At 44.0% G+C, this 11,551-nt stretch overlaps 1 protein-coding gene across 5 annotated transcripts in view; it reads left to right on the top strand.

The window, feature by feature from the left end:
* Positions 1-1,024: 1,024 nt before the first annotated feature.
* Positions 1,025-11,551, top strand: part of GMCL1 (germ cell-less 1, spermatogenesis associated) — a 30,604-nt gene continuing 20,077 nt past the window's right edge. For 3 of the 5 annotated variants that reach the window (XM_090052034.1, XM_090052033.1, XM_090052032.1), the window contains exons 1-5: positions 1,025-1,327; positions 2,166-2,289; positions 7,598-7,694; positions 9,985-10,082; positions 10,912-11,024. In XM_090052034.1, the coding sequence (XP_089908160.1) occupies positions 1,152-1,327; positions 2,166-2,289; positions 7,598-7,694; positions 9,985-10,082; positions 10,912-11,024 (608 nt within the window). In that variant the 5' untranslated portion in view covers positions 1,025-1,151. The remainder of the gene's footprint in view (positions 1,328-2,165; positions 2,290-7,597; positions 7,695-9,984; positions 10,083-10,911; positions 11,025-11,551) is intronic. The other 2 variants (XM_090052036.1, XM_090052035.1) reach the window with 1 other exon arrangement.

Below are 11,551 nucleotides of genomic sequence, written 5' to 3'. Positions count from 1 at the left end.
ATGTTTCTTGCATCATGAGATAATTGATCTAATAGTCATCAAGTGAAGTTTCCCATTCATGTTCTGTATCATCATCTTTGAAAAGCAGTAGTCACAAACCCTGCCTTAAATCCAGCAGTCCTCAGCTGCTCTGAGCTATTAATCAACCTATGACAGTGACAAGTGCTGATCATTTAAGTAAAGGGCTTGCCCCTCTCCTGCAACCTTGCATCAGCTTGAAGTAATAAAATGCAAACCTATACCAGCTGCCCTACCCTTCTAAGAAGCTAAGTGTGTGGGTGAGCCTGGAACCAGAGCTTGCTCCATCCACTCCATGCACTGACCTGGTATTACATGCTTCCAGGACCGGGGCAAAAAAACAGGGGGAAAAAAAAAGTGTCCGTGAGCCTGCACCAGTCCCTTTCTTTCCACAAGGCCCAGTATTATTCTATGCTTCTCTCGTGGTTATATTTTTCCCCAACTGTCCTGTTTCCTGGTAGGATACTTTCCCTGGAGTTTGCAATATGCCAAAACATGGGGAGAAGAGGTGTGAAAGGGATGAAGGTGTGGGACCTGAGGTGTATGCACAAGGTGTGCACGTGACAGAGGGCAAGCTTGGGAGCGCGAACCCGATTTTCCATTCCCCAAGGCCCATTGCTATTCTCTGTTTCTCGCAGCTACATTTTCCCTGCCAGGTTAGGACTTGCTGAGAGGTGTGGTCGGGGTGCGTTCGCAATCTGCCAAAAGACAGGGGCTGCTGTGGGGGTGAGCCTAGACCCCCACTTCTCCCTGGCTCCTGGCCTTTTCCCGCCCGCCCTGCGACTGCAAAGCTCCAAGTGCCGGGACGACTGGACGGACGTCTTCCTCCACTCGCGCGTGCGCAAAACGCCCAGGACTGGGACGAGGAAGAGGAAGGCGGGGCGCTAGTGGGCCCCGTTTGCGCCTGCGCAGTGCGGCCGGCCTGGCGACAGGCGGGGAAGAGGAGGAAGGCTGTGTCAGTTGTCCCCGCCTGCGCCTGCGCAGTGCGTCCGGCCAGCCCCAGACGCGGCGCGTGCGCAGTGCGGCGTGTGCCGCGGTGACAATGGCGGCGGGCGGGCGGCGCTGACCCGCCCCGCGCAGTGTACTGGCGGCGAGCGGCAGCGGCGGCGGCGGCGGCCCGATGCGGCGGGGCCATGGGCTCGCTGAGCAGCCGCGTGCTGAGGCGCCGGGCTGGGCCGAGCGCGGGGCTGCAGCGGGCCGCCGGGGCCGAGGGGGACGCGGGCGGCGGCAAGCGCAAGCGCGGGGGTGGCGAGGGGCCGCCCGACAGCGACAGCGACGGCGAGGACGGGCTGCTCGACACCCCGCGGAGGTGCGGGCTGCGGGGCAGGACGGGGGCCCGGGCTCTTCACTGCTTCCTCTCCTGGGAGCTGCCCGGTTACCATGGGCTATAGGAAGCCGAGCCGAGGGCAGGGAGGAGGTAAACAGGGAAGTCATGTGAGCCCGAGGGGATGCACGTGGCCAGATGCCCTGCAGGGTCTGTCTGCTGGGTGCCCCGGAGCTGGGCGCTTGCTGCCAGCCAGCACCCGGCATCTCTGTCTCCATATCCAGTATAGGAAGCAGGGTGTAGCCGTGTTGGTCTATGGACATGGGCAGACAAGGCTCTTGGGGTAAATCTGAGATCGGATCAGTATGTCTGTCAGTGATGTAAGTCAGTACCAGTGAGGTGACCACTATCAATGACGGAGGATGATGTCTGTTGATATCAGTGAGGTACTTAAGCTGCTGTCTCGGCCTCTGAACCTTGCTGTCCCTGGTTCTGCCCTCTTCCCAGGCTTGGTCGGTGCTGCTGTGTGGGTGCAGTCAGTTTCCCTGCAGCCAGCCCCTGAACTGACGAGATCTCAACCATTTCCAAGAGCCCCTTCAAGGCACACAGTTTGTAAGAGCCTGAATGAGATGCCAGAAACTTAGCTGCAGGCTTTTTTGGGTAGTTACCATTATTGACGTGAGTCAGTTTGTGCAGCCTTTGGGGGGGCTACATGCTTCACTGGAGTAATCTGTCTGGGGTAAGCTGGACAGGGAAGACGTTATGGTAGCAAGCTGCTAGGCTGGTGATGGAAGAAATATGTGCTAGACAAAAAAGGAATATTTGCCCCCATGGTAAAACTTCACAGTGGGCTCGTCCCTTTGTTTTGTGTTTTTTGATACAGGAAAAAACTCAAAAGCACATCCAAGTATATTTATCAGACTCTGTTCTTGAACGGTGAAAATAGCGATATTAAGATCTGTGCTCTGGGAGAGGAGTGGAACTTGCACAAGATATACTTGTGTCAGGTAAGTCCTCTTCTCTTCTCTTCTCTTCACCTCACCATAGGATTTCACATTGTGGTAAATGCAGCCGCGTTCTGGAGATTTCAAATACAGACCTGGTCAGAAGTCTTCCTTCCAGGCAGCATCAGTGCATATAATCATTATAATCATTGAAGTATCAAAAAACGTAGTTGATACAGAACGGAAGGTCTTACTACAGTGCTTCACTTACGAAAACAGGTTTTCCATGCTTGCCTTTTGTAATTATTTCCTTCAGGCCGCATATTGTGTTTTTGAGCATAGGGTCTTCTTCTTTTGAGAAGACATTCACTGTCCTGGCCTTTCGGTATGTTCAGAATGTGCTTGCTACACTAATGGGTGACAGCTTCCCATGGTGATGGTTTTATTGGGTGACGGGGCATTTTAAGAATGGACGACATAGTAACTTCCTTTTTTCTTATCTTCACTAGCCTGTGGCCCCTAAAACTGCTAATAACTGGCCCAGTTCTCTATCCAGGTATCGGCAGTAATAATAGTGAGAGCTGTAAAACGAGTTGCTTGCTCATATTTATCAAAACTTTCTATAACTTTCCTAATGGAGGTTTGGCGAATATGTTGAAATTGAATGGACTTGCAGGAAGTTAGTAAGTTTTCACAGCTGGACATGAGAGCTGCATGTATGAGAGCTGCCTTTATAAAGGGCAAGGTTTGTAAGCACTGCTGTGCTTTGGAAACTCATCTCTCCACATCGTTCCTTTCTGTACCATTCTTAGTCAAGATGATTGGTTTAAAAAAAGGAAGGAACTGCATTCACATTAAAAATCTGTTTTTGTCTTAGTTTTTTGGTGTAAAGTAGAGGATCTGTCTCTCATCACTGCTTCTGCTTTGAATCTGCAGGTTTTAAGTCATGCTTAAAGAGCTTACAAGTAAATTTGTAGGCCGGTGAGTTTAAGAGTGTGCGTCATGTGCATCAGTGACTCAGCTGTAGTGACAGATACTTAGGGAGGTGGATGCACTGAGCAAGCTTCCTCTTGTGATATTGGATGTCTTGTGTTAAGCTGCAGGTATAGATGGGGTTTGACTTGATTCTGAAATTTGGACTGCAGTAAGTTGAAGGGCCCAAATCCAAAGACTGAAGGTGTCCATTCCTTTCTCGCATGAAATCCAGGCCAAATGCCAGCTCACTACTGCTTCGATTTAGAAGCAGCAGACACCAAATATTTCCCCCCTGCAAAGCTGACTGTTTGCTTGCTGTGATTATATTGAATGCCGTTTCCTAAACTTAGTACATCATAAACTTCAACTTTATGGTGGTGCAACCATGTTTCAACTGACAGACCGTTTGGTATAGCAAGTCCTGTCCCTGCAAAATACCTCAGAAGGTACTAGATGTGCTTTTCTTAAATCAGAATAAATGCCCTTTGTGTGGTAAAAGGCTATTTGTGTGAACGTCGTATATGTTCTGGATTTTCCAGATTTAAAGTTGAGAGAGTTCAACATTAAAAACAACCAAAGTCACAAGTTTTAAGTAATAACACCTAGTTAAAACTTAAATATTTTTCCTTTTCTCCCCCTACTTTTTAAAATTTTACTTTCATGTCAGAAACTGAGCATATAGCATAAAATGGGTGCATGGAAGAATGAGGGAAATAAGGTATTTTAATATAGAGAGGCAATATTCATGCAAAGGCTTGGGGGAGTTGTTACAGCACAATGGGAGAAACTTTATTTTATTTTATTTTATTTTTACTCAACACTGAAAATTGTACTTGTAGTTCAATCATAGTACCCTCAAAATGAAAGTTACCTTGAAATCTACTTGTTTTTTAAAGAGAGAGAAATGATTTCAAGTGCTTTCTCTGAAATTTCCCTTGCTGAATTCTTGGTTTTCCAGTTGCAATTTCCAGCATAAAAAAAATTTGCTTTGCTGTTGGCAAAACCCTATAAAACATAAGAAAATGTTTTTGTTGGGGGTGCAGTGAAAACGGCTTCAAGAAAGTTCTTTCTGAATGTTCTGAGCCAGGTCAGAACATTCCAACTTCCAATTTTATTCTCTCATTGTTTGTAACATGTAAGAGAGAAATTTCGGTAGAGTGAGGCTGTTCTGTAAGGCCCGTGGTGTCACGTGTCATAATCACTTTAATCATCATATAGTTTCAAAATGCGCACAAAAGTAGGGGCAAGTAGGTTTGGCTGATTGTTTTGTATTATGCCATGCTGTTAAAGAGCTTCTAGATCACAGCTCTGTCAAAAATCAGAATGCATTATTTGGGAAAAGTGGACTCCTATTTTGTGCAGACTTTTTTTTCCCCCCCCGAAAGTCAAAATTGGAGAAACCCCACAAAAACATGTGCACATGGTCTCATGTTTATTTCCTAGGTTTTGGAAGTATTTCTCCTATTTCAGCTTGGGACAAATGCAAGACTGTTTTTGGTTATTTTGAAAGAGACAGTAACCCATAGTGTGTGTGAAATCTGGAATTCAAATTATCCCTGCTCTGTGAGACTTGGAGCATTCTCCCACATGCCACACAAATACTTTAACCCCTGAGTTGAAACATCAGTCTCTCTCTGTAGCCCAGAGAATATTTATGCTAAGCAAATTGTCTTAAGGAACTGGGGAAGTAACCAAGAATTCTGGCAGGCTTCTAGATCCTGGTGACTTAAAGTGTTTTTTGATGGGAACTGAAAAATAGAATATGTTCACCCAGATGCTAATCCATATTAGGGTAGAAGCTATGCAGTGATAGTTCTTCATGTTCTGCTTTTATTAGAAATGAAATCTAGCAAGACTTTAATTTGCTATGCATATTTTTTACAACCTTGTCTAATTGTAAGGCATGATTTTCCTTGCATTGCCTAAGAGAGAGAACTGTTCAGATCTCTAACAGTTACTTTTTGGAATAGCATTTTCAAATAAATTGGAAGCAACATAAGTGTCAGAGCTGTTTCTATGGCATAAACTGTTTTGAAGAAGGAGGATGTATTTAATTCATGGCCAGCAGAAAGAATAAACCCACAACAACTCCAACTTTCTGTTCCAAAATTAATTTAATCTTTTTTTCCAGACCTTCATAAAATTAGCAGAAAGAAAAGATGACTTGTTTTTCTCTGAGGTGACACTGGTTGTGTTCAAAGAAGGAAGAAGAGTTTTGTAGTTCAAGCTCAGACAGGGAGTTAGACCTTGGCTCTGCAGTCCACTTGTGACGCTTCATTTTTCCCTCAGAGCATTATCGCCATCATATAATAAGTTTTCAGATTTCTTACTTAAAAGTTTACTGTGTGCCATGTATGTGAAGTTAATTCATTATTAATCATGCACAATGATTAATTTTTAATCATGCATTGAAATTATTGGCTTAAATTCAAGGTACTGTGCTTGACATGATAAAAATATGTACCACACTAGCTTTCTCTTAATTTTTTGAAAGGAGAAATTATTTTGTTCAAGGTAAATCTCCAGAGTAGTTTGCCTACTATGTCACTCTCTCTTTGCACTTGACCTAAATCATAGATTGCATAGACATTAGGGCTGGAAGGGACCTTGTGAGATCATCAGGCAGGAAGTCAGCAAAGGGCCAGGTGACCCCAGCGAGATAAGCATCCAAACATTTTTTAAAGGTATCCGGGGTAGGTGCTTGCACCACTTCTGGGGGGAGTCTGTTCCAGACTCTGGAGACTCGATGGTAAATAAGTTTTTCCTAATGTCCAGTCTAAAACCTCCTTCTAGCAGTTTGTGACCATTAGACCTTATCTTCCCTTGGGATCCCCTGGTGAAAAGGTATTCCTCCAGTTCCTGATGCTCACCCCTTGTGTACTTATAGGCTGCCACCAACTCCCTCCTGAGCCTTCTCTTCTCCAGGCTGAAGGGTCCCATGCCTCTCAGCCTCTCCTCAGAAGTCTCTTGACTTCTATTCATGCGTATGGCTCTCCTCTGGACTATCAGAGGTTAAGAGAGCAAGCCTTATGAGGAGAGACTGAGAGGCATGGGGACTCTTCAGCCTGGAGAAGAGAAGGCTTAAGGGGGGACTTGGTGGCAGCCTATAAGTACATAAGGGGTGTGCATCAGGAATTGGGAGAACGTCTGTTCACCAGGGCCCCCCAAGGGAAGACAAAGTCTCATGGTTATAAACTGATGGAAGACCGTTTTAAACTGGATATCAGGTGGACTGATATTTGTTTTTCCTTATCTTAAATAATATCCATAACTTATTCTTGCTGAAGTTACTGCTCCTTCCTTGACATGCTGAATGGAGTGCTTACGTCCTAGCGATCACTTATCTAATTTAGCTTTCCTAGCTAGTTCTGAGTTTCTGTCCTTTCCCCATTAGATGGCACTGAGATGCTATTGTACATATGAATGGCAGATCTGACCAGTGTAGATCAAGTTGTTTGCTGCTTTATTAATACATAAAATGCTCCATGAACAGTAGGCATGAGCCAGCTGTAGCTCATCTGTGTACTAACCTCCCTGTGATGGATCAACCTAACCAGATCTTAGGAGGTGTGATGGAAGAATAGGAGTAAGTTGAGTGAACTTCTGGTTTTTGATAACCTTGGGTATAATTTGCTGCCACCTGTGGAAATACTGAGTTAAGAATGCAGGAGGTATGCTACTGTACAAATAGACTTTATTTTTTTAATCTCTCAGGTAAACTTCATTGAGTGATAGCATCTCACTGGCACACTTTCTACTAAGAATGGAAAATCATGAATCCTAGTAGAGCACTATTTTTCACTTCATTTGGATGGAAATCTATCAAATTCTAGTTTTATATGCCTTACACTTTATTTAAAAAGGTATATTTGCATAAATGGTGGATGTGTGTGCGTATGTATGAACTGACCTACACATAGTTAGAGACATATGTGTCCTTAGTATGAGACCACAGTCTGTATGTCTTGCATGTCTTTCCCCCCCAAATTGGTTTAAGAAAACCACTGCCTGCAGGATCTCTTGTTAACAAATACTGTTAAAAACCTAACCTCTGGGTGTCATTACATACTATAGAAATCATGGTTTGTAATGGAAAATGTTTATTGTAGGTTTTCTGCCTATTTAAAACTGAATTGTTTGGGGAAAATAATTAGTAAAATATGTATTTGGGTAACCATATTTCAGCATAAGGTCAAAGTTTATAAAAATTTCCACAGAAATAGAAGAAATACTGTTAGTCCTTCTTGACAAGAAATGATATCTTCATATCTTCACAGTTAGTAAACTACTGAGCCCATAATGCACTTAATTCCATAAGTAAAATAATTAATAGTAATAGTTTTGTTGCATTTCAGAATTCATTATTTGAATGAAATTGTTTACTTCTCTCCTATAGTCAGGCTACTTTTCCAGTATGTTCAGTGGCTCTTGGAGGGAATCTAGCATGAAAACCATTGAACTGGAGATCCCTGACCAAAATATTGATATAGAAGGTAAGCAAAGGACTTGTTTTCTTTTGAAAATTGTAAGTTTGCTAACAGCAAATTAATGCAAAGTTATCAAATATAGTGAAATTTCAAACATGTCTGTTATTGCTGATAGGCAGAATGTATTGTTGGAGGAGTGAAAAAAGGATTTGGCAAAGCAGCAACAAAAAATAAATACATTAACTCATATTTTCTACTTGCTTTATCCTCAGATAGTAAGAGTTGAGCTGTAGACCTAGAATCTGATTCAAGAAGTAAAATAAAAAAAATAGGTTGCCTCCTATCTCTGGAGCCATATGTAGCTCTTCAATTGCATGCAGGGATATGAATTTGGAGGGCGTAGGCATGCCATCTTTATCTCTGTTTGGCTGCCTTCTCGGCCCTTAATGGTTGAGTGCCATGTATTCAAGTAATTTTTAAATAAGCAGCAAAATCCTAAGAAAAGGAACCAGTCAAAGTTCTCAAAACCTTGGGAATCCAACATATATCATTTCTGTCTCCTGAGTGCCAAGTCTGTAGTTAAATACAGTGCTGCAAGAGCAACGCTCATGTTAAAAATAGTTTCTACCAATCCATTTGGAAGAGATTGGCTCATTTGTGGGCATGGGGTACATGCATTTTTTTTAGTTGGCACTTGGTTGGTCTATGAGCACTCGTGGTGCTCTGGCGAGGTGCCGGAGGACTGGAAGAGGGCCAATGTGGTCCCTATCTTCAAAAAGGGAAAAAAAGAGGACCCGGGAAATTACAGGCCAGTTAGTCTTACCTCAATCCCGGGTAAGCTCTTTGAAAAAATTATCCTGGCACACATCCAGGAGGGCCTTGCGGGGGAATGTATGCCCAGGGGCAACCAACATGGGTTCATCAGTGGCAGGTCTTGTCAGACCAACCTGGTGGCCTTTTACGATCAGGTCACCAAATCATTAGACGCAGGGGTTGCTGTGGATGTAGTCTTTCTGGACTTCCGGAAGGCTTTCGACACTGTCTCTCACCCTGTCCTCATCAAAAAGCTGGGAGACTGTGGTGTCGATGCCCACACGGTCAAATGGGTCGCCAACTGGTTGGAGGGCCGCACCCAGAGGGTGGTAGTGGATGGGTTCTTCTCGACCTGGAAGGACGTGGGCAGTGGGGTTCCGCAGGGCTCGGTCCTCGGGCCCGCACTGTTCAAAATCTTCATCAGTGACTTGGATGACGGGGTAGAAAGCACCCTGTTCAAGTTTGCTGATGACACTAAGATGTGGGGGGATGTGGGTGCACTAGAAGGGTGCAATAGGCTACAAGCTGACCTTGACAGGTTGCAACGGTGGGCGGATGAGAATAGGATGGGGTTTAACACTGATAAGTGCAAGGTGTTGCACATGGGGAGGAAGAACCGGCACCACACTTACAGGTTGGGGAACTCCCCTCTTGCCAGCACGGAGATGGAAAAGGATCTTGGAGTCGTCATTGACTCCACGATGAACATGGGCCGGCAGTGTGGGGAGGCAGTCAAGAAGGCCAACCGTACCCTGTCATGCATCCACAGATGCATCTCGAGCAGGTCCAGGGAGGTGATCCTCCCCCTCTATGCGGCACTGGTCAGGCTGCAGCTGGAGTACTGCGTCTAGTTCTGGGCGCCACACTTCAAGAGGGACGTGGACGATATGGAAAGAGTTCAGAGGAGGGCCACTCGTATGATCAGGGGTCAGCAGGGCAGGCCTTATGAGGAGAGGCTACGGGACCTGAACCTGTTTAGCCTCCACAAGAGAAGGTTAAGGGGGGACCTTGTGGCCTGCTACAATCTGGTCAGGGGGGATCAGCAGGTATTGGGGGAGTCCCTGTTCCCCCGTGCGCTGCCAGGAGTGACCAGGAATAACGGTCACAAACTGGCGGAGGGTAAGTTTAGATTAGATATTAGGAGGCGCTACTTCACAGTCAGGGCGGCTAGGGCCTGGAACCAGCTTCCAGGGGAAGTGGTGCAGGCTCCTAGCCTGGGGATTTTTAAAAGGAAGTTAGATGAGCACCTTGCCGGGGTCATCTGACCCCGGTGCTCTTTCCTGCCAAGGCAGGGGGTCGGACTAGATGATCTACCTAGGTCCCTTCCGACTCTAGCTACTATGAAACTATGAAACTATGGTTGTTTTTCAGGTTCATTCATTTCCTTGAACTCTAGTTTTTGATCCCAAAGTTTACAGGACTAAATTTGTAGCAAACACATGAATTGAAAGGGATAGGTAGCATTTAAACATATTGTGTATTCTAAGATATTAAATACGAGGTTCTGTTTTTCCCTCCAGATTTGACAGTTTTGCTTTTTCAGCTCTACAGGTAGCTTTTGGCTCATTGTATAGAGATGATGTTTTAATAAAACCCAGTCGAGTTGTTGCCCTTCTAGCAGCAGCCTGCATGCTGCAGCTGGTAAGTGTAAATGAGCAGGAATTGCATTACATTTTATGCGCTTTGTTTAGGAACAAATAGAAACTCAAACTATAATGGCAGAACATGCCCCTAAACAGAAGTATTCAGATATGCATACTGCTTCTGGACTTTTTCAGAACCATCCATAAGAGCAGGCTTAGTGTTTATAGAAATATTAGGTAGTTTTCTTAGTTTCAAACTTAAGTTCTGATTGTATCATAAAATGGCATATTGAGATTAATTGGAGGATGTAAACAAAGAAAAGTACTTGTAGCACTATTATAGTGTTAATCTTTGCGACTTTATCATTTCCTTATTCTAAAATACTTGGTTGTGTTTGTTTTATTAATGCTAATACCTTTTTACAAATGATGGGGAGCTCTAAAATAATGTTAAAGAATTCTGAGATCAGGATTTCTATATGTAAGTTTGGATTTATTTTTGCCACCCTACTTCCCTTAAATTTCTGTCAGATCAAGCTAAGTTCCAGCATAGCTTTTTGAAATCCTGATATATTTACAGGCTGCCTTAGCTAAAGTATCAACTATGTCTGTAGTAGCCCTCTGCTGTTGCTTTTTAGACTGCTTCTGGTATCAGAACTGACTTGCATAGCTCTCGTGTATGCTTCAGTGTGCCATGGAAGCATACTCTTAAAGCATGGTGCTGGATTTTACACTTTGGATAAATTGAACCGTGTGTGTATTGCTGTACTCGTGAGTCCAGACTAGTCCTGGCTTAATTCTTATTTGGCATTTGTAAATAACAAGTTTTGAAAGTCTTTGCGTTTATCATGTGGGAAAGAACTTGGAATATTTGTGTTCTTTCACAGGATGGCCTAATCCAGCAATGCGGTGAGACAATGAAGGAAACTATTAATGCAAAAACCGTGTGTGGCTACTACAATTCTGCAGGAACATATGGATTAGACTCTGTAAAGAAAAAGTAAGAACAAACTCTTACGTAGCTACTTTATTTTAAAATAGCATATTTTTCATTGCGACTAAAGTCTGAATTAATTCCCTGAGTTATTTTTTAAATGTAGATTATTAGTCAGGTAAAGACAGGTTTGTGTTTTGAGTGTTCCTGTTGCCACTCATTTGAAATCGCATCTGAGTCTCACCTTCCTTATTCATGCACAATGTCAGGAGTTTATGCAAAATGGTAAAGAAAACTGACATGTGACGTTCTCAGTATGGCATAGGCATTGGCTGTTCTGTGTTAACACTTGTTTAGATTACTATGCTCCTACATGCTTCATTTTTGCACCAGCTAGGGAAGGATTTGGAGAGCAGTGTGCTCCAGCCAGTACCTAGTTCCTCATGCTCAACTTATCGCAACACTCAGGATTGTGGTGCACTGCTCTTACCCTGTTTTGGTTTCTGAATTCAGACTGTCCAGCCTTCCCTGTGCTTGATGTCTCGCCTGTGCCCTTAAAGAAGTCCTGCACAGCACTAACAGATTGAAACATT

Source organism: Crocodylus siamensis, chromosome 6 (genome assembly GCF_052110815.1).
Source record: "Crocodylus siamensis isolate JL-2025a chromosome 6, ASM5211081v1, whole genome shotgun sequence".
In the NCBI taxonomy this organism is placed as follows: Eukaryota; Metazoa; Chordata; order Crocodylia; family Crocodylidae; genus Crocodylus; species Crocodylus siamensis.
The sequence above is the reverse complement of the archived record's forward strand: the minus strand, read 5'-3'. Positions and strand labels throughout refer to the sequence as shown.